This window comes from Eucalyptus grandis, chromosome 6 (assembly GCF_016545825.1).
Source record: "Eucalyptus grandis isolate ANBG69807.140 chromosome 6, ASM1654582v1, whole genome shotgun sequence".
NCBI lineage: Eukaryota > Viridiplantae > Streptophyta > Magnoliopsida > Myrtales > Myrtaceae > Eucalyptus > Eucalyptus grandis.
The window spans coordinates 28,001,809-28,025,346 of record NC_052617.1 but is presented as its reverse complement, the minus strand read 5'-3'; the positions used below and the strand labels follow the sequence as shown (position 1 = coordinate 28,025,346).

At 39.6% G+C, this 23,538-nt stretch overlaps 2 protein-coding genes across 2 annotated transcripts; one reads left to right on the top strand and one right to left on the bottom strand.

Annotated features, from left to right (window-relative positions):
* Window positions 1-2,755: 2,755 nt before the first annotated feature.
* On the top strand, window positions 2,756-8,435 carry LOC104448982 (beta-galactosidase 5). The gene is made up of 18 exons (XM_010062959.3): window positions 2,756-3,149; window positions 3,308-3,403; window positions 3,518-3,630; window positions 3,822-3,888; window positions 4,035-4,127; window positions 4,299-4,442; window positions 4,613-4,701; window positions 4,804-4,909; window positions 4,995-5,082; window positions 5,474-5,592; window positions 5,669-5,830; window positions 6,097-6,275; window positions 6,687-6,796; window positions 6,899-7,008; window positions 7,133-7,243; window positions 7,336-7,449; window positions 7,528-7,730; window positions 7,874-8,435. Exons 1-18 carry the CDS (start codon window positions 2,976-2,978, stop codon window positions 7,986-7,988), a joined length of 2,193 nt encoding a protein of 730 aa, XP_010061261.2. The 5' UTR covers window positions 2,756-2,975; the 3' UTR covers window positions 7,989-8,435.
* A 294-nt stretch (window positions 8,436-8,729) lies between these two features.
* On the bottom strand, window positions 8,730-10,607 carry LOC104448981 (thioredoxin H1). Its single transcript, XM_010062958.3, has 3 exons — window positions 10,265-10,607; window positions 9,259-9,381; window positions 8,730-9,094 (listed from the first exon to the last, which is right to left on the bottom strand). The coding sequence occupies exons 1-3, from the start codon at window positions 10,349-10,351 to the stop codon at window positions 8,948-8,950; spliced, it is 357 nt and encodes a 118-aa protein (XP_010061260.1). The 5' UTR covers window positions 10,352-10,607; the 3' UTR covers window positions 8,730-8,947.
* Between the last annotated feature and the right edge of the window lie 12,931 nt (window positions 10,608-23,538).

Here is a 23,538-nt window from a genome sequence, read left to right as displayed (position 1 = left end):
CATCACTAAACCGTTCTATCAAACTTGATGCGACCTTAATCAAATCATTAGGTGATTGAACCAGCAGTGCAAAGCTGGTGTCGGTGGTGAATATTGTCGGCGGTAAATATCAGAAAACCTAAAAAGCAAGAGATGACAAAATGTAGCTGTCGTAACAGAAACCTCAGAGTAAGTCACCATCGTCCATTGCCAAGGATTTAAGGCCATTTCGACACCATTAAAAAGAAAAACCTTAAAAAACCTTCGTGGGTGCTTCGAATCGCGAGAGTTGAATATGTCACGAGCAGCTTTAAATGCTTGAAGCCTTTGTTAGGTATATCTGCATGAGATGGACAACGAGATTAGAGCAAAGCGTGTGAGAAAAAAGATTAGGTAAAGGCTGTGACGATTGGTATGGAAGAAAATGATGGCCCGGTTTCTTTATATCGACGGGGTTGTTCTCGCTCGCCTTCTTTAAATCGATTGATTTTAAGGCGCTACCTTCCCCTTCTGCATTTTAGTTGAATGTAATTAATTCGGTTGTGAATGTAATTAATTCGGATCAATTATCATTGAAGTTGAACTCAAATTGAATATTCAAGGTTCATATTATTGCATTGAACTGGATGTCTTAAGCTCTGAGTTCATAGCATATGGTATCATGAAGCTCGTGTTGACAGATTCAAAAGAAAAAATTTAGTTTAAGTTCAAATTCTAGCTTAGTCGGCTTTGAGAATTGTTCTTCACATTATTATATAAGAGATTCAATTACTTCATTAGGTTCACGACCCGCCCAAGTCAAGAATTTCAACTTTTAACTCAATTCAATATTCCAGCAATTTGTCTCTTTTTTTTTTTTTTTTTTCAAAAAGAATCAAATAAACCCAAGTAACCAACAGTTGAGCTTATAGTTACATATGTAAGACTAAGCAAGCATGGCATGCTGTGTAGTTTACCTCTACTCTATGTGATAACAAACATTTTGCGTCTATGCTATAAAAAAGTAGATTATTGTAATTGCAAGAATATTAAATTTAAAAACCGACTTAGGGTTCATGAGCTAGGTGGGCTTCTTTGCCCTCACAGCCGTCATTATAGGCATTTCTAGTTATGCCGTCGCATTACGCAATTAAGCTTTAGCAACAAACCCAAGCTGACATTAAATGGACGAACCGGAACCACTTTATACGGGACAATAAAAAAAAAGTGTCGATCGATGTAGAAATGTCACATGGCTACACCGGCAATACTATGATGCAAAGGGATACAATTTTGTCATTATCATGAATGCATGGCCTAGTGTTACTATATGTAGGAAAATATTGAAGACTGTTCCTCTTTTACACTTTCCTTTTTCTTTTCGGTCTTTAAATCTCAAAATTTCTTGCCAACGAGCAAAAGTCACAAAAAAAAAAAAAAATCCTAAACTATATCCATTATGACACATTTATTTTAAACCTTTCTCTATGACACCAAAAATTTCAAATTTGTACATGTGTGAGACATTCTACATCAAGATTTCATCATATGAAATTCACATGACTTAGATGAGATAATAGTGGCATTGTTTGATTAAAAATTATCTAACGGAACTTTGAAGGGGGGTAAATGTGTTATATAGGTACAAGTTTTGGGTTTTTTATATCACAAGAAAAAGTTTAGAGTAAAAATGTGTCATGATGGGTATAATTTTGGATTTTTAATTTCACAAAAAAAAGGGCAAATGTGTCATGGTGAGTATGATATTTTTCCTTTACTTAATTTTTTTTATAACAATTCCCTTTACTTAATTCAAGTGACAAATTTATAATCTAAACCAAGAATACGTCGTTGGCATTATATCTTTTGTATAATCAATTCAAATCTATAGAATTGCAATATCCTATCAAGTAATTAATTAGCAAAACAAGAAAGGAAAAGCATTCGGAAAAATAGATCAACCACAAACGGTGGGATTCGGCGTACGAATGTTTCTTGAGAACCCTAAGAGAACTCCAAATGTGAAATCTCAAATATCTATCTGAATGAATCTTATTCTTATTATCAAAAGATCAATTGCATAATTGACATGGAGTAATACCATAAACATTAAGCAAAACAAAAAATGAGGTCCTGCTAACAAGTACCATGGATACTAATTAAGACTATTAAGAATAGTAAAATCGAACGTCAAGAAAATCACATACATTATATTTGTATTTTATAACATGATTAGTAAGGCATATCAAGTGTCTTAAGGGCATTTTTTAAAATATTGACCAAATTTTTTTTATAAAAGAAATATAAATACAATTGATTTATCGGTTGTGATTATCTATACAATGAATGAATTGTTATTGATTATTTTTTGTCGAAGTTGTTAATTTAAATCTACATAGAATTGACAAGTTCGACGCACTTATCATGATTATTTCAAGCCATGTGTAAAGGCAAAATCAAGCCAAACAAGTTCGAATGGAACCAAAACTCGTGCGATTACAAAAGGCGGGTGAATCCGCCCTCCCAAAAAAAAACAAAAAGGCAGCTTCTGGCCTTCCACAATAGCTGTACGGAAAGCATTTTCGGGGGAAAAAACAAGAAGAGAAAGAAAAGGCAAGCAAACGCAGGCAAAGTTGATTTTTTTTTTAACCTTTTATCCGGAGTCACTCGATAAAAGACCATGTCCCACAATAAATTATGCTTTTCTTGAAAGAAAAAGTCTGGAAATAAGAATTAATAAAATATTCTGACGATTCAAAAATTTAAGCTGCGCTGGATCTCATTGTCTCCCCCCCATGGCCGTATATACTCTGCTGAGCGGCGAGCTCAGGACCTGTAGGCCAGGGAGCAAGACGTGTGCTCACACCATCAAGGTTTAACCGACCAACCCAAATGGCTTTTCTTTCTTCACAGCTCCTCTAGAACACAGAAGCTAGAGAAACCACTCTTACCCACTTCATTTCCACCTCCATTTTTGAGGGAGAGAGTGAGAAAGTGTCTGAAGCCAAAGAACAAGAATGGGAATTTGCTCAGTTCCCCTGTTGCAAACTTCGTTGCTGTTGCTCTGCTTGTTCCTGGGTTTTGAGTTGACCCGGTGCAGTGTGAGCTACGATAGGAAGTCACTGAACATCAATGGCCAGAGGAGGATCCTCATCTCTGGCTCCATTCACTACCCCAGAAGCACTCCAGACGTACAAGCTCTTCTCACCTCTCACTCTTTAGCTTCACTTCCGTTTTCCATTTCTTTCTTTGGTTCTGTTTTATTCTTTTCCTTTTTAGCAATGTGGATTGTTCTCTTTCTGTTGAGAATGTGGCTCATGGCTCTTCTCTCCAATGGGTGTGGGTGTAGATGTGGGAAGACCTCATACAAAAGGCTAAAGATGGAGGTTTGGATGTCATTGAGACCTATGTCTTTTGGAATGGTCATGAACCTTCTCCTGGCAAAGTACTCCTCCAAATCCCCCTCTTTACTTTGTGTCAATTATGGCCATTTTCTCAAAATTTTATTTTCTTTTTGACCTGCATTTTGGTTCTTTTGCTTCTGACGGGTGTGTTTCAGTATAATTTTGATGAGAGATACGACCTTGTGAGGTTCATAAAGACGGTCCAAAAAGTAGGACTCTACGCTCATCTCCGCATTGGACCTTACGTTTGCGCAGAGTGGAATTTCGGGTATCTGCTTTATATTCTTTTCCTCTCTTTAATGTTGTTTTGTTTCCTTTTGACAGTTGATTAGATTGCTCTTTTCTCTTGGTGAACCCCGAATATTCCTGACTGATGGGCTTGCATATTTACACTGGGGCTTAACCATTAATTGGATTTGTGGCTCGTTTGACGGTACATTGAATGCTTTCTTTGTGCAGGGGATTTCCTGTTTGGCTGAAATATGTACCTGGGATCAGCTTCAGAACTGATAATGAGCCTTTCAAGGTTTCAGCATCCCTTCGACTCACCTGATATCTTTGAACAAAAGTTTTTAGAATAAAATCTTGACACTAATCCCTTGAGAGATTTACTTCCAGAATTACTTATTTGGGAATGGATTCTTCTGACTTTTCATTGTCAAAATTTTGAAGGCTGCAATGCAAGGATTCACCCAGAAAATTGTACAGATGATGAAAGATGAGCAACTTTTTGCATCGCAAGGTGGTCCTATTATACTCTCTCAGGTAATTTTTTTCGTTGTAGCTTTACTTGTTTGCAAGGTTAATTTTACTATACTGAGACGTTGAGCTACTTTATCTGAAGCTAAGTTTTCCAGGAAGAGGAATTCCGAGTTTATTATCACTTAGAACTGCCGCTTCAGTATGAACCATTGATCTTCCAAATTCTCTCTGCAGATTGAAAATGAATATGGTCCTGAAAGCAAAGCACTTAGAGCTGCTGGTCATGCATACATAAATTGGGCTGCAGAAATGGCCGTTGGATTGGATACAGGGGTCCCGTGGGTGATGTGCAAGGAAGATGATGCCCCAGATCCTGTGGTGAGGAAATTTATCTCTTAATGTCATTTTAAATGTCTCATTATTAACTGAAAGTGTAACCATAGCAATTGGTTTGTCTCTGGTGCCAAAAGATGTTCCAAATTTTTGCTTGTCAAATTCTCTATTGTTGGAGCTTCCTATGTAGATTGACTTTCCATCACTGGCCGCAGATAAATACATGTAATGGGTTTTACTGTGATGCTTTCTCACCCAACAGACCTTACAAGCCAACAATGTGGACTGAAGCCTGGAGTGGCTGGTAAAGCATCTCTTTGTGCCTATGAAGTTAATGCTGTGAATAACAGACTTCTTTCTTAACTTTGATTTCTGAACCATCTATGGTTTATTCCCAATGAGAAAGGTTTACGGAATTTGGCGGAACAATTCCTGAGCGGCCAGTTGAAGATTTGGCTTTTGCGGTAGCCCGCTTCATTCAAAAGGGTGGCTCCTTCGTTAATTACTATATGGTTAGTTAACTACTAACTTCATGATTGTGTTTGCAAATAAGGTTTTTGCACTAAACTGATCTATAGCTATGATATGATATGGCAGTATCATGGTGGAACCAACTTTGGACGTACTGCTGGGGGTCCTTTTATCACAACTAGCTATGACTATGATGCTCCGATAGATGAATATGGTGACCATCCAGGCTTATTATAAAGAAACATAATTTCATTTATCATGTTCCTGGGATTTTTTGTTCAGGACCTTCAAAACATTACCTTCTCATCATCTGCAGTGACATACATTTAGCAACTTGTTGCTCTGCTGATAATGTTGATTAACTTTAAAGGCATGATAATATTCTTAAACACCTGCTACACACACACACACACGCGCGCGCATATATATATATATATATATATATATATATATATATATATATTTTTTGGTCAAAACACCTGCTACACATATTCATGGCCAAAATATTCCCGAATCATTTTCATTCACCCTGAGAGCTGTATTTCTAACCACCTGTTAATGGAATACAATGGTGTGATCTATGACTAAAGATTAAGTCCACTCAGGTTTGATCCGGCAACCCAAATATGGTCATCTCAAGGAGCTTCATCAAGCCATTAAGCAATGTGAACCTGCTTTACTATCTTCCGATCCTACCGTTACATCATTGGGAACTTATCAGGAGGTCATCTTTCAAAGACACCACTGTCTTCGCTCTAAGGATTTCATTCTGCTGACACAATTATTCTTGTGTCTTTCAGGCTCATGTGTTCTCTTCAGGGCCTGTTTGTGCAGCTTTTCTGTCAAACTCCAACTCAAAATCAGCTGCTAGTGTGACTTTCAGGAGTAGGCACTACAATTTGCCTCCTTGGTCCATTAGCATCCTTCCTGATTGCAAGAACGAAGTATTCAATACAGCCAAGGTGCACGAAGTTCTCAAATATTCTGATCCATTGTCCTACAGTTACAGAATAAATCTGAACATACTGAGCGTATTTGCTGCATCTCTTTTTGATGGAAATTTTTTATGGGACTTTCTTTTCAGTATACTGTATCCATGATTTTATTTTGTAAGGCGGGTATCTAAGGGGCTTCGTATGTCAGTAGCAATGCCCTGATTAGTCCACAAACACCAATCCACCACATAATTCTCTGTTTCAACTAACATTATTGTATTTTCTTTGTTTAGGTGAAAGTTCCTACCTCGCAGGCCCAAATGTTATCAAGTAATTCTTTGTTTCTTTCGTGGGAGACCTATGATGAGGATGTTTCTTCACTTGAAGAGGCCTCAAGAATTACAACTGTTGGACTCTTCGAACAAATAAACGTCACTCGAGATAGCAGTGACTACCTGTGGTATGTGACTAGGTGAGTTTGGTGTCACATGATGCTTTTCTTGTGTTATGTAAAAAATACAGTTTCTGGAGCTGTACCTTTATACCTAGTAATGAATGTCTTGCCCTAATGCAACTGTCTAGGCCGAATTTTTCCAAGATTGTGTAATTGTCTGAAGATGGGATGTCCCTTTTAACATCCTCGGTATGCAAAGGCCAAAAAAATATTGATGTCTATAAGTGGGAGGAAATAGGAAACTGACGGATGGTGCCAGAGCTGGGCACGTGGAAATCTCATTAATTTTTAACGCTCATAATATAGATTGTTGAAACTGTTAACATGAATTAATTTAGCAAGTATCTCAGAAGAGGCCACACTATTTGGTGGAAAACTTCTAAGTTCATGTGGTGCATTTTATTGGACTCCGTTTTTCTTTATTTTCAGCGTGGACATTAGTTCATCAGAATCATTTTTACGGGGAGGACAGAAGCCCATGCTCAGTGTACAGTCAGCCGGGCATGCTCTTCATGTCTTCATCAATGGGCAACTTTCTGGTCAGTTATTGAGCTATATCCACCTTGCATGAGTCAAGTTGCATCTTCATAATCGTTTGTGAACATGATTTAAGTCAGTGAAGCTGTGTCATATAACTACAGGATCTGCCTTTGGGACCAGGGTGAACAGGGGTTTCACATTCAATGGACCTGTCAACCTCCGTGCTGGAACAAATAGAATCGCATTACTCAGCATAGCAGTGGGACTACCGGTGTGTTTACTTAACATGCCCAACATAGTTGCAATATTATATGCCTATATCTATGAATGAAATCTACTGAAGTTGGATGCTAAACTGAGATCCCTTTGTCTTTCAACTTGTATGAAACTTGAAGAATGTCGGGCTGCACTTTGAAACTTGGAAAACTGGAATCCTAGGTCCAGTTTTACTAGACGGTCTTGGCCAGGGAAAGAAGGATTTGACATGGCAGAAATGGTCCTACCAGGTCAGGCAACGTCATTTTTCATCCATCTATCCGCTGAATTTGTTATACATCATAATATTGAGAATTGCCAGTCTCACGCATACCTCAAATAGGTTGGCCTAAAAGGAGAAACGATGAACTTGAATTCACCAAATGGTGCCTCAGCTGTTGATTGGATCCATGAGTCACTGGCTACCCAAACCCAGCAACCATTGACATGGCATAAGGTCAGTTAAAGAATAGTTAGGGTGAACCAAAGGTCATGTCTGGTATAAGTGAAGCTAAACGTGGACTGAAACTCGCAGGCTCACTTTGATGCACCTGAAGGTGATGAACCCTTGGCTTTGGATTTGCAAAGTATGGGAAAGGGGCAGGTATGGGTCAATGGACAGAGTATCGGGCGATATTGGATGACTTTTGCAAATGGAAACTGCAATTCGTGCGATTATTCCGGGACTTATCGGCCTCCGAAGTGCCAGTCTGGCTGTGGCCAACCAACACAAAGATGGTACTTGATGTGTGATGACTCGAATTCCATTACCATACTGGAATTTATGCATCTTATTTATACCTGCAATATTTGCTGGCTGATAAAATAATGAAGTGGGCTTTCTAAACTCTACCTGATTTATTTGAAATTTTGTGTTTTAGGTATCATGTTCCGAGATCATGGTTAAAGCCAAACGGGAACCTTTTGGTGATTTTTGAGGAACTTGGTGGGGATGTATCAAAAATCTCTCTTGTGAAGAGACTGGCGTCGGCGTAAATTGAAGCTACTCGTTCCACAGCTGGTGCATTGGGCCATATTCAAGAAACTGAGGACCACTATATTGAATAAAAAGAAAGGACAGACTTTCTTTTCTCTATGATTTCAAGGTAGGCATGGATAGAAGAGATGGGAGTTCACAGATGAAGGCGCCTTGGGTTTCATTGGGTGCATGCTGGATTGTCCTTCATCCTTTCGGGGAGATAAATGTAGAGATAAAACTCAAATAGAGGCCTGTCTATTTTAACTTCTTGTATGGTAGTATATGGAGAATAGCGGAATGAAATTAGCAGGGCTAGTTTTTTGCTTCAACTTGTTCATAATCCATATCATTGTACCAAATGTGTCATCTCTTCTTTGTGAAATTTTGAAGGCGCGAAACGCCAAATCAGCATCTACAATTTAATGAAGATGGTTTGGTCGAGCACAGTGGAGTTGTTCCCGAGCGGTTGCTGCTTTCTGTATGTCTTTTGATCAATATGACTTAAAAAGGCTAAAAATCGGGTACTATACTGATATGCTTCTTCATGACCATATCTACTATGCTTCTACTGAGCATTCATGCCGCATTACATTTTGAATCTCGATGATTTTGCTTGTGATTTTTGTGCGGCAGTATTCTATATGTTTTTACCATCCATCGGGCAAATATTCAGGCTCTTGATGAAGGGTTTAACTAGATATTACTGTATGATCAATGATCATATTTCTCTGAAAATCTATGTCACTCCAGGGGAGACAGAACTGCAAAATTATGCCTTTATTACTCAAATGATAAGTTCACACAGATCTTACTAGCCTTTATTCATCGAACACCATATAATACAAAGACTGAAAAGTGGAGTCGTCTGGACTATGGAATTACATCTGAAGCTATACAGGAGTTACTTCAGAGAAATGACCAAGATATGCTATGGTCAAATCCAACGGCAAGCCATGTGTCCACTAGATATAGAGTATCAAGCAGTCACGGTAGCGGCTGCGTGTTTCGCGATCTTCATCTGCAAATCATCCTTATTTGCACCAACAACCTTGTCCACTACTGCGCCTTCTTTAATAAAGATAAAAGTGGGCATCGCCTCCACAGCCCAATCCTCAGCAACAGACTGCATTCATCACGTATAAGATAATCCCCAATTAGAAGTTGTACTACCAGTGTGGCATCCATCATAACAAAGCAGAAAGACACGTTATAACAGGAAAATGAGGTGGAGTAATCCACAAAGTATGCATTATCGTAAGCAAAGAGGAAGTTCCAGATGGTTTATACCCTTAATTCATCGACGTCGACCTTCAGGAAAATGACATCAGTCAGCTTTCTCGCAAGGTTGTCCAGAACTGGGGAAATGAGACGACACGGACCGCACCATGTAGCACTAAAATCCACCACCACCTATCAAACGGACCAAATCATTTACATGAATACTCAAAAGTACATACACAATTTGTGGCACAAGCGTTAACCACAATGCGGTTTATATCTATCCAACATGTTTCTGACAATATAGTGGCACAAATGCAGACATTATAGACGAAAACAACAACGGGATGATTTTGGTTTGAGCTTCTGCAAGCTTCTACAATTGTTAGTGAATATATATATCCAGTTTTAGAGATAACTTTACTTATGAAGCTTCGAAACGTCATCTCGAGTGAGCAGTTCTCATTCCGATGTTTAAGCCCATTCCTCAGCATAGAGAACCCAGACACGGAAGCTTCTTTCCATGCAAAATGCAATTGCTCTCTTTGAAGAATGCAAACTCGATGGGCACAGAAACTTCCGCACCCAAGGTCCGAAGAAGAGATTAAGAACCCGGAATTGGATATCAGGCAGTCAAGAAAAGTACTAGGAAGCACGAAACATGTTGCAAATTGTACAGATCAGTGTACGAAGATATCTGGCAAAACAAGAAATCGATGAAGCGCACACTTAATTTGGCCTTTCGGTTCATCCGCTTCGCCATAAAGAATCGCAAGAACGCGAGTCTCCCCAACACTTGATAGGGGGGGTGGAATCAACTCGAAACAAAGCAAGATTCATTCAAACACCATTCCATTTCCATTGCCTCCGCCCTTCACAATCTCTCATAGCAACTACCGAAAACCAACTCCGTGCTAAACCCATCGCAGGAATATCGAGCGCGAAGGAGTCGCGGGAAGAAAAACAAAGAAGCATAGCACCGGAACGAAAAACAGAACACGAGCTCACATCGGAATCCCATCAAACCCACATACTACAAAATCAATCAGAAGACAGAGCAAGCGAAATTACGTACCAGCTTCTTGCTTTCGGCTCCTGTCTGGAGCTGCTGGTTCCAAGAATCGACGGTGTGGCAGCTAATCACTTGCCCTTCACCTGCCATCTCTTTGCTTCTCTTCTCTCCTCTCGTTTCTCCAGATAACCGTGAACGAAATTCAAAAACTTTATTCGGGGTATCTCAGCAAATTCCGGGGTTCTCGCTGCTTGCTGTATGAACCGAACGAGACCCGGAGGCCCCGTATTTATTCCCGGAAGAGCCCGCATACGAATTCTCTAGAATCTTGGAAAGAAATCGGAAGAGATGGACAATTTGTCGAGGTATTTGCGCTTCTCTGCTTCGGGGGAGGACCAAATGACGCGGGCACGTGCGTCATTTGCTTGGGCAGGGGCATCATCGGCTGAGGCGGGAAAAGGATAAGAAGGAGAAACGTGCGAAATTTGTCGTGACCAGAACAAGCGGCGAGTCGGCGACCATTATCAACATCGACGGAAATTAAATTAAAGAGATCGGCAATTGAAGTGGCCCAATGAGATTGGGTGAACTGTGTTATCCCTAACGACATCTGTCGCGTCACGTGCGACTCAGCTTGTCAACGCGTGAGAAAGCTCATCTGACGCGTGTCATGGATTTTCCTAGATTAGAACGACTAATAAGTAATTTCTTCGATTTATTATTAAGCTCCTGTAATTGTATATTTATTTCTTCCATTTTTTTTGGTCGAAATCATTTCTTACACTGATTGATACCTAATTAAAATTATACCGTCCAAAGATTGATTCTTAGGCAGCTTCACGCTCACCGTACAGGCTTAATAATGTTGTATTTGCTATTTATATATGTTTATGTATTCACATGGAAGAAATCAAAGATAAGAGAATGAAAAATACTCTTCTGGAATTGAATGAGAAAATTATCCAAAAAGTTCTAGATTTATTGTACGATGTTCAATTCGGTCCAAAATATTTTTGCTAATTTAATCTTAAAACTTTCGATGAGTTACTTTTTAGTCTTAAACTTTTTGATGATTGATCAATATAGTCATTATATTCAATTATCTAATAATTGGTTTATGATTAGATTGACAAATTTTCAAAGATTTAGTACTAAATCGACACAATCGAAAGGTTTATAATTAACTTAACAATTTGCCAAAATGTTTAGAATTAAACTGGTAAAATTAAAAAATTAGGATTGATGGGGTAAATCACCAAAAGATTACAACTAAATTGATACGATCGAAATGTTTATAATCGAATTAGTCAACATATAATAGGTTTAAGATTTTTTAGATAATTATTATGGAATGGACCAAAGCAGATATAAGTAGTCTCCGCCTCTTCTGGCATTTTATAACCGAATTAGTCTCCGCCTCTTCTGGCATTTTATGAAATATCTGATCTTTGGGTGGCGTTTACTTTGTTGAGGATATAAGTATTATAAGGTTTATATTGTGATCCCAGTCCATCAATTTTGCAAATGTAGGTGATTCGAGATTGTGGAGTTCGATGTATCAAAGTTCGCGACGGGAGGGCAGATTCTTTCATGAATTTTCGATGGTCAATTTTGATAACTTGTTATTACTAATTATAGCTTATTTATATGAAATAATATTGGGAGATTATGGAATTTCAACATGATGAGAAAATGGTATGGTATGACAATAATCACTGGATAAGACAAGGGGTTCAAGGAAAGACAAGACGGTCCTCGATCATCACAAGCTGTCCCAAATCCTTACCTCTCCCAACGTATATTAGTTTTAGGGCAAAAGTTACCAAAAATCTTAAATTATGTCCACAGTGACACATTTACTATAATTTTTTTCCATGACATAAAAAATCTCAAACCTATACCCGTGTGCATTTACCCTTCATTAAAGTTTTGTCAATGAGAATCTTTGAAAATCTACTTACATGGATGCTAGAAAACAAACAGTGTTGACACAATACCCCTGTGGATGACGTTATTTTGACTGAAAAATGATCTAATAGAACATTGACAAAAGATAAATGTGTTACATAACTTTAAGATAAATATGTTACAATAGACGTAATTTGAGATTTTTCACGTCATCAAAAAGTTCAGAGTAGATGTGTTGGTGGGTATAGTTTAGGGATTTTTGTATCTTTTTCTCTTCATTTAATTCGATTTAACCTATGAGGACTCTATGTGAAGAGGATTCACCATTAGCCTCTTAGAATTGACAAGAAATCGAGTGAGGTACGGGAGGATACCACTTCCTATCTATTTAGAGATTTGTGGTCAAGGACTTGATAACACTAGTTGTCTAAATAGTGCCACTATTTGATTACTTGTCAATTAAAGTATTATTGATACCTAAATTTTGACCATTTTATTAAGGATTTTATTACGTAGAAAATTATAGATTAATTTTTAAACCCTAAATAAAAATTAATTTTCATTAAATTGCATCACATAGAGATATTGGGAGCATTAGCATCACTAGTATTAATTAAAAAAGAAAATATGAAAATTTTAAACAAATTAAAAAATTAAATTAAAAAATTAGTTAATTAAAAGAAAAATAAAATAAATAATTTTCATCGCGTATGTTTTCATAAAAATGCATTGCACGTAGACATTAGGTACATTTACATAACTATCACTAATTATTAAATTTTAAAAAAATCAATAAAAAATGGAAAGTGTTAAAAAATAAATAAAAAATAAAAGAAAGCGAGAATGGGCCGAGGATAGGCCAGCCTGGCCTTCTTTCTTTTCCCTTCTTCCTCTATCCCGTTTGGGCCTAATCCATTTTCCCCTTTGTCCATGGCCTAGCCCGCGGACCTTTTCCCTCCTCCTTCCTTACGCATTGCCCACGGACCTTAGAGACGACTAAGGCTGGCGGTCAGGGGCTAGGCTTGCAAGATAGTTGGTAGTGGCAGGGGCCATGCATGCCTGCCCCCCAGGTGTAAAAGGAGAGAGGAGGACTCAGTTCGCTGGGGGGGCGGGGTTCTTCTTCGGCTTCAACGAAGTCCAAAGAGGGGGGGCTTCTTCTTCGGTTTAAGCAAAAGTCCAAAGGAGAGAGAGACCTCGTTTTGTCCAAGTTACATCTCTTTTTGTCCAAGTTTCTTTTTTCTTTTTTCTTTTTGGGTTTAACTCACTTCTTTTTTAATTTTGTGAGTTTCGGGAATACCCTTGTTCATAAATCCGAGATCTACGTCTATGAATTGAAAGGTCTGAACGATCAACTCTGTAATAAGTTGTTATAGGTTTTCAAACCGTTCATTTGAAAATATAAAAATCAATATTATTAGATGATCGTAATATATCCCAAAAAAATGAAATTATTGATTAATGAAGGAACAATATCACCCTTTTTGTTCAATAAGATATTATTGACTTATTTCATGTTAGAAATAATTGTAGGAAATCTTCTGACAACACAGATTCCTATTTCCCTACGGTGAGCAAGCGAGCGAGTCATCTCCTGAATCCTCCACTGAGTCGTCCAAGCCGTCTTCGCCATCTCCATCCATCTTCCCATCGCTCGCCACTCTCAGTTCGGACGCCACGAAGAACGATTTCTCGTGTCCAGTCCTCGACCTTGAAGGCTCCAAACGGATTTTCTTTCGAAGCCCGCATTCGTCCTCAAGAGCGACGTGTCCCGGTCTCTCCCCGCACCAGCAGGCCTCGTGATTTAAGCTAAGAACCGCTTCAAGGTTAACACTGCTGAATCTGCTATACCCTACTCTAGCCTAGGAGGAATCCATTTTTTAGCTTTTGTCTTTGAAGCAGTCGGGCTGGGACTGAGATGAGATTGGCTTTTCATCAGTTTTGTCAGATCGAGCGTTGGTCATGAGTTCATCGACGTGTCTTTTATCTTTTGATCAGACGCCAATGTTAACACTAAAACCGCATGAACTTGTCTCCGATTAGTAGCTGTTTGGAACACGGACCGTTATCATTTTAATGTCATGGTGTTTGTTTTGAGGTTACTGAGCTCTATTACTGATGCGTTGGAACATTTGTCAAACGTCACTCCTTCCGTCTTTTCCTTACATTGTGCCCGTATGTTCTGGTGGTCACCAATGGCATTTGTGGGCGAGTGGACGACGCTGTGCCCATGACCTGAGCATTGACTTTGCGGGCATTTACTCCAGTTTGCTTATGACATCCCTTTTATTTTTACTTGCTTGTTCTAACAATGCTATGTATGCTTTGATGTTACAACGTTAGGAGTAAGGGTGCGTTTGGGAAGTCTTTGGGGGAAAGTCTTTAGGAAAATGCAAAGTCCTTTGAGTTAAAGGTATTTTTCAAAATGCAAAGTGTGTTTGGTAAATTATAGTTTGAAAGCCCATTTGAAGTACCTTTGAGTAAAATGGTGTTTGGGGGAATCACATTTACAAAGGGCTTTGGTGATAAAAAAAATTTTCAAAAGAAAAAAAAAAAAAAGACCGGCAAGGGCAGGTGGCCGCCGGATGTCCATTGAAGACCTCCGGCGAGGGTCGTCGGACGTCGGGCGACCACTGAAGACCACCGGGGAGGGTCGTCGGACGTCGGGCGACCACCGAAGACCATCGGCGAGGGTCGCCGGACGTCAGGCGACCCCACCGCGACCTAGATCCGGGGGCCGCGAGGTCGCGGGACCTCGCGGCCCCGGATCCGGGTCGCGACGGGGTCGCGCGACCTCCGGCGACCGCTGCAACCAAGATCTGGGGCGGCGAGGTCGCGGGAGGACCTCGCCGCCCTCGGATCTGGGTCGCGGCGAGGTCGGCGACCCAAACCTTGCCGCGACCCACGGCGATGGCCGCGACCCAGACAGGGCGGCGGTTGCACCACTCCCCGGTGACGGTCGCCTGGGCCACCGCGACCATGCCGAGCTGTCGGCGGCTGCTCACAGCTTCGAGGAACACGTCGTCGGCCTTCAACGGAGAAGAAGATGAACAGTACAATGACGAGGGCAAAATCGGAAAAATTGAGAGTAGCCGAGGATAGTTTTGGAAGAAAATAAAAAAAAGTGAACAGTGTCACTTGTATGCCGAGAAAGCTGAAAGCCTAAGGCACCCCTTCACCTGCCTTGGGCTTTCAGCCTTGAGAAGGCTAGCTTTGGCCTAATGGGAATTCTAAAGCTGTTTCCAAACACCCCAGCTTTAGCCCAAGTATCTTTAGGAGCCCAAAGCCCCTTGTAAAGTTGATTCCAAACGCACCCTAAATCTCGATGGATGATGGTCTGAGCGGAGTAGATAGGTGCAGGGAGCCTAAATCATTTTGATTAAGCTTGGATTCTTTTAATGGTTTGAGTCATCAAATGTTTTTAGAAGCAAGGCTGGCATATTCTGTAGACCTTCGGTGAGTTGCAAGAGTAGTGAGGTTTTTTTTTTTTTGGTCGGAGATGAGATTTACTTTCATTCATTAAGTATGAGCATTACAAGAAGTCAGCGGGTAAGATTCCGAGCATAAAATTTCCGAGAGAGCAGGAGGAGGGACGGTTCACCAGTGTTGAGGTAGGGATTTAGCTCTATGCATCTTCGCGATCAAATCAGCTGCCTTATTAGCTTCCCGCGTGCGGTGGACCAGCTTCGTCGACTTGGAATTGAGTAGAAGGCTTCTGCATTGCTCCATGAAGAATTTAGAGGAAATAGTTGTGATAATTCTCAATAATTTTGTACCAGGATTACAGAGCTATTTATAGGACTTCTACAATTACTAACTAGGCAAAAATAGATCTGTAAAATATAGCTATAATCCCACAAATAAAGGGATACTAATAAATCATTTCCTAACTAATTATTTACAGCTATTTCCTAATAATTAGGACCCACAAAATCAGGATTGAATATTCCTAATAATCAGATCCTAAAATCAGGATAATTCAACACTCCCCCTCAAGCTGAGGAATAGATGTCTTCCATTCCCAGCTTGGAGATTATTTCATGAAAGATCCCACCATTAAGTCCTTTGGTTAGCACATCAGCTAGTTGATCTGCGGAAGGTATGTAGGACATGCAGATCAAGCCATCTGCTATCTTTTCTTTGATGAAATGTCTGTCAATTTCAATATCTTCATCCTATATGCTGCACAGGATTATGAGCAATATTAATTGCTGATTTATTGTCACAAAACAGCTTCATTGGACCTTCCCACTTGATTTTCAAGTCTTCTAGGATGATTTTAAGCCATAATAACTCACATATTCCTTGAGCCATTGCTCGAAATTCTGATTCAGCACTTGATCTTGCAACTACATTCTGTTTTTTACTCCGCCAAGTCACTAAATTTTAGCGAAGAAATGTGCAATAACCAGATGTTGACCTTCTATCCACCATGGATCCTGCATAGTCAGCATCGGTATAAGCTTGCAGCATCAGTTTTTGATTTCTTCTGAATAGGACTTCTTTTCTGGGACTTCCTTTTAAATAATGTAGCACTCTATTGACAGCTTGTAAGTGTGATTCTCTTGGGTCATGCATAAATTGACTAATCACACTTACTGAATAGGCAATATCAGGTCTAGTATGAGTCAAATAGATAAGTTTCCCAACCAATTTTTGATACATTTCTCGATCTACAGCAGGTTCTTCCTTTGCATCTCCAAGCTTTTTATTAGGCTCAATAGGCGTGGCTACTGGTTTACAACCAAGTTTTCCAGTTTCCTTCAAGAGATCAGTCACATACTTCTGTTGTGAGACAAAAATTCCCTGTCTAGAGTAAGAAACTTCAATGCCAAGAAAGTATTTGAGTCTTCCTAGCTCTTTTATTTCAAACTCTTTTATCAAACATTGCTTTAGCTGTTGTTTCTCCTCATCATCGTCACTTGTGACAATAATATCATCAACATACACTAGAAGTGCTGTCACTCTTCCTCTTGCCGAATGCTTAATGAAGAGAGTATGATCACCTTGGCTTTGTTTGTAGCGTGAAGCTTTCATAACTCCGGAAAATCTCCCAAACCAAGCTCTAGGTGATTGCTTGAGCCCATATAATGCTTTCAGTAATCTACATGCTTTGTTTGTTGTTTTTTCTCCTTCAAATCTCGGTGGAATACTCATGTAGATCTCTTCTTCTAGGTCTCCATGTAAGAATGCATTCTTCACATCATACTGCTGAAGTTGCCAATTAAAATGAGCTGCCAAAGAGAGTAGAATTCTCACAGTGTTCATCTTTGCCACCGGAGCGAATGTCTCCTGATAATCTACTCCATAAGTCTGAGTATAACCCTTTGCCACCAATCGTGCTTTATATCTCTCAAGAGAACCATCAGCTTTGTATTTCAAGGTAAAAGCCCATTTGCATCCCATAAGATTCTTTCCTTTAGGTTTTTCGACAATCTCCCAAGTCTGGTTTTTTTCTAGTGCATTCATTTCTTCTCTCATTGCATTTCTCCATTCTTCTTTAGACAATGCCTCAGATAAAGTATTTGGAATAGAAAAGGTGTTTGGACTCATAATGAAATTTTTATGAGATGGTGATAGGCGGTCAAGTGACACATATTGAGATAATGGATATAAGGGTCGCTTTGTGCATTCTCTTGTACCTTTTCTAACAGCAATGGGAAGATGCGAGTCATTTTCAGGCATATCAATTGACTGTTTATGCAAATAAGAGTAAGAACTTACCGGAAATTCATTTGCAAAACTCGGATGGGAATCTTGAACTTGTGTTTGGTCTGGAACAGTTGTCTTTCTTGAGTATACCTGAGGAAATCTCATAGAGTCATAAATACGAGGAGTTATGGGAGTGGACTCTTGTTCCGGAATAGGCTCAATTGTAGAGAGTGAGTCCGGGATTAAAGTAGCACGAACTGATTCATCAGAAACTGATTCATGAGGAGCCCGTTGATTAGAGTTGGAGGTTGATTGGTCAGGAGTTGATTGATTAGGGATTGGTTGATCAAAAGTGGGAGCTCGGATTGGAAGATTATTAGGAGGCAAGTCAAGATTAAGGACCTCAAAGTATTTATCTTCAACTAATGACTTCTCCTCCTGAAGATAAAATTGTGAAAAGTAAGGTTTGTTTTCTACAAATGTAACATCAACTGAAATATAGGTTTTTCGAGAAGGAGGATGATAACATTTATACCCCTTTTGTGTAGCGGAGTAACCAAGAAAGACACACTTGATTGCTCTAGGATCTAGTTTTCCCCTTTGCTGATTATGAACATGTACAAAAGAGGTGCAACCGAAGACTCTAGGTATGAGATTATTTGTTGTCTTGAAATGTGGATAAATGCTAGAAAGAACTGCCATAGGTGTTTTGAAATCTAATACTCTTGATGGCAATCTATTAATCATGTATGTAGATGTAAGGACAGCTTCCCCCCCAATAAGACTTAGGGACATTTCCATGAAACAACAATGGTCGAGTAGTGTTGAGCAAATGACCATTTTTCCTTTCAGCCACCCCATTTTGTTATGGTGTGTTTACACAAGATGACTCATGGATTATCCCTTCCTTTTGGAAATAAGTTGACAAGATGTGATTAAAGTAGTCTCTAGCATTATCTGATCTAAAGTTCTTAATTTTAACTCCAAACTGATTTTGAACCATAGAATTAAAATTAGGAACAATACTACTTACATCAGATTTGTGTTTGAGTAAGAATATCCATGTGACCCTAGTGCAATCATCGATTAGAGAAACAAACCATCGAGCCCCTGAGATATTTGGAATTGTGGAAGGTCCCAAAATGTCACTATGAATCAAATCAAAAGGATGAGAACTTCTTTTGTTGTTTATAGGAAAAGATACACGGGTGTGCTTAGCAAATTCACAAGTATCACATTGGAATTGACTCATATCTAATCCTTTAAACAAAGAAGGAAACATGATATTTAAGACACGAAAAGATGGATGACCAAAACGAAAATGGTAAAGCCAAATGACATCCTTATTTGAAGCACTAAGAAATGACAAGGGTGGATTGTTCATGACTCTTTTTGAAATCCTTGGCGTCTCAAGATAGTACAACCCATTCTTTTCCTTAGCAAGTCCAATCTTCCTCTCCGAATCCTGTTCCTGAAAAACACAGTAGGTAGGGTAAAAAATTGCATAACATTTGAGGTCATTGGTGAGCCTTTGTATGGAGACTAGGTTGGCTGATAATTTTGGCACATGGAAGACATCTTTTAGAGTGAAAATAGGCGTAACATAGATATCACCAACTCCTGCAACAGTGGCCAAAGAACCATCTGCCACCCCTATTTTTCTATTGCTTGGACAAGGGGTGTAGGTACTAAAAAAATGTGAAGTGTGAGTTATGTGATCAGTGGCACCTGAGTTTATTATCCAACCTTCACTTGAAAGTTTTTCTGAGGCATTTAAACTAAAAGAGAATGGAGACTTACATGAGAGTGCTAAGGAACATGCACTAGAGGGTTTATCAAGAGACCCTAAAAGCCCTTTAATTCTTTCTATTTCCTCACTGCTGAAGGATTCTTTCACCTATCCTTCACCGTGACTGATTTGCTGGTTGGTCTGTTCAATTAGATGAGCTTGGGGCCTTGGCTGTCCTCCTTTGTTTCCCCACTCTCGGCTTGAGGTTGCTAGTTTGCCATTCAGTTTCCAGCAACGTTCCTTTGTATGCCTTGGCTTCTTGCAGTAGGTACACCACAAGCTGTCTCGATTATCCCTCCATGTAGACCTCGAAGCATCCACCTTTCCTCTTTCTTGTGTTGACACATTTCAAGTTACTAATGCTGAGCCTTCCATAGCTTGAGGCTCTAGCATTATTCCCCTTCGACTTTCTTCTGCTCGGATTAGAGAGATTGTCTCTTCCAAAGAAGGGATTTCTTCTTTTCCAAGTATTTGAATTTTGACTTGGTCAAATTCAGAATTAAGACATGCCAAGAAATCATATACTCGATCCTTTTCAATGAAGGTTTTTAGAGTTGCAGCATCATCTGCACACTTCATCTCAAATACTCGATAATGATCGAGTTCTTGCCATAGATTTTGAAGGGAATTGGCATATTCTCGTCACCGTTTTGCTCCCTTGTTTTGTTGCACTTGTCTTTACCTTGATTTCATATACTTGTGCTGCATCTCGAGCCTTCGAATAAGTCCTGCGAATAGAATCCCAAATCTCCTTTGCAGTTTTGAGAAACATACATGTATCACTTATGGCCAGATCCATTGAATCCCAAAGCCATGACATGATCATTGAATCTGCCTCATCCCATGCGTTGAACGTGGGATCTTCTGGTGTTGGACCTGTTCCGAGAAGATGGCCGAGTCTTCCTTTACCCTTCAAATAGGTCTTGATGAATTGTGACCATTTGAGATAATTCTTTTCATTCAGCCTATAAGTTGCTCTCACATTTTGTAGATCTCCGGTCATATGGTTGGTGTTGGCCTCCTCATTTTGACCCGAAGTATCTCCAATCAATTTTCTCTCAGACATGGATAATTCCAGGCACAAAGAAAGTACTTGGAAAGGAAGAGCGAAAGAAAACAGAAGCAGTAAAGACTGCTGCAAGTGAATAAGGTTTTAGAGTAAAAGAAAAAATTGGGACAAGTTTAGAAGCAAAGAGGGAAAAATATAGCTAAAGGGATCACAACAATGACAGTTGCAATCAGATTGTTAAGGACAAAGACAAATCCAGCAATGAAGGCTGTGATTGGAAGATTATTGCATCAATGAAGGATGCGCTGCAACATTATCCCAGAAAAATGAGCCTAATGCTCTGATACCATGAAGAATTTAGAGGAAAGAATTGTGATAATTCTCAATAATTTTGTACCAGGATTACAGAGCTATATATAGGACTTCTACAAGTACTAACTAGGAAAAAACAGATATGTAAAATACAGCTATAATCCCACAAATAAAGGGATACTAATAAATCATTTCCTAACTAATTATTTACAGATATTTCCTAATAATTAGGACCCAAAAAATCAGGATTGAATATTCCTAATAATCAGATCCTAAAAATCAGGATAATTCAACACTCCACAATGGGCTTCACATTCCACGGAGGTTCGGCCCAGCCCGCGATGCTTTATGCTGCTGTTGAACAGTCCATTTCACAGACCACTTCTCCCTGTTGTACTTGATCGAACACTTCTTCTCCCATGTGCAGTTTCTCTCTGAATTGCAGAAACTCCATCTTGTGCAAAATCGCTAGGGTTTCGATTTGAACAGGGGAGGAGGCTCGTACCTGTCGCGTGAAGTCGTCGATGAGTTGCCCAGCTTGATCTCGCAAGATTCTGGCGACTGAGCCTACCGGTTCGCCTTGTACCCAGGAGCCGTCGACATTGAGTTTCATCCTTCCTTCCTCCGGCGGTCTCCATCTTCTCTGTAAGTGCTGCTTTGTGGGTTTTCTATCCTTTGTTTTGTGCCGCCATCTGCTGAAATTTCGGAGATGTGCTTGCGCAAGATCCACTATGGTGTTCGGATTCAGTTGCTTTGCTCTAAAGATCGAGTTATTTCGGGCTTTCCAAACGAACCACAACACCGTTGCCACAAACTCTCTCTCAGGTAGGTCTCTGTCACCTGCAAAACTCTCCAATAGCCATTTATCAAACCGGGTTATGAAGTTAGGTTTTTAGTTAAGATTTATCCGTGGATCTATCCATATGTTCTTTGTCCATTTGCAGAGGAGGAACAAATGTTTAGTGGTCTCCGGATGTGTGTTGCAGAGCTAGCAAATTGGGTTAGGTAACACCTTCCATTTGTATAGATTCTCTCTTGTTGGGATTGCATTATGGCATATGCTCCATATAAAGATGCGCATCTTAGGGGAATAGATAAACTCCATATCTTTGTCCACAATGTTCGAGGAGGTTGAAATGATGTTGAGGCTCTGTGATGTTCTACTTCTTTGGTTTGTGCACATGCTTTGTTATATCTGCTTTTAACCGTGTATTTTCCCGCCCAATTACCCTTCCACACTAGGGTATCTTTCTTCTCATTCGGGCTTAATGGGATAGCTAGAATTTCATTTGCTATTCTGTCTTCAAATAAGTTCAGCACCTTAGTTTCTTTCCATCCCTTGTTTTCGTCATTTATAAGTTCAGCCACAGTTATGGGGTCATCTTTATTTGCTGGGCCACCTATCACTCCAAATTCCAGCCATTTATCCTCTCGTATTTTAATTTTCTTGCCATCACCTATCCTCCATTGTACCTCCTTTTCAATAGCTTCTCTCCCCACCATAATGCTTTGCCAACCCCATGATGGACGCTGCCCTTTTCCTGCCTTCCACATATCTTCATTTGGAAAATACGCTCCTTTGAAAATTTTGCTCCATAAGGCTGTGGGACATTGAGATAACCTCTAGGCTTGTTTTCCTAGCATTGCTTTGTTAAAATTTATTAAATCTCTGAATCCTAACCCCCCTTCATCCTTCCTCGTTTTCAATACTTCCCATTTCTTCCAGTGCAACCCATTGCTTGTATCATTTTGTTTTCACCAAAAAGATGTGATTCTTCTTTCAATTGCTTTACATATATGGAGATGAGTACTTTGAAGATCGACATGGCATGTTGAGGAAGGGCTTGTACAACACTTTTGATCAACGTTTCTTTACCTTCTTTGGATAGAATTTTCTCTTTCCAACCCTCCATTTTCATGTTTACTCTAGCGGATCCAATCAAACATCTCTTTTTTTGAACAGCCCCAATCCGTCGGAATGCCAAGATATTTCCATGTTTTGTCTATGATTGGAACTCTGAGTTCATGTGCCAAATTCCGTTTCAGATTCATAGGGCAGCCACTGCTGAAACTCACTCCTGATTTATTGAGGTTGATTGCTTGGCCCGTAGCATAACAATACTGGTTAAGGACAACTGCCAGGTTTTGGCATTCTGAGATAGTCCCATCCAAGAAGAAAATAGAATCATCGGCAAAGAGAAGATGTGAGAGGGTAGGGCAATGCGTATTCAATGTTATCCCTTTTAAGCTCTTGTCTTCCATAGCCTTGTGCATCAGCCATGATATAACATTTGACACTAATATAAACAAATAAGGTGAGAGAGGATCGCCTTGCCTTAATCCCCTGAATGGTGTGAAGTAGTTCGTAGGCTCTCCATTTACCTTCACACTAAAAGTGACTGTTGAGACGCACTGCATTATCAGCCCTACCCACCTTGAATCAAATCCCAATTTCAGCAAGCATTCACTCAAAAAATCCCACTCTACTTTGTCGTACGCTTTTTGCATGTCTAATTTCAAAATGGCTTGAAATTTCTTTCTTCTTTCTTTAATTCTGAGCTGATGGATAACTTCCTGAACTATTAAAATATTATCTTGAATTTGCCGCCCTTGCACAAAGGCACTTTGTTCAGGAGTAATAATTTCTAGGAGCCATCTCTTCAGCCTGTT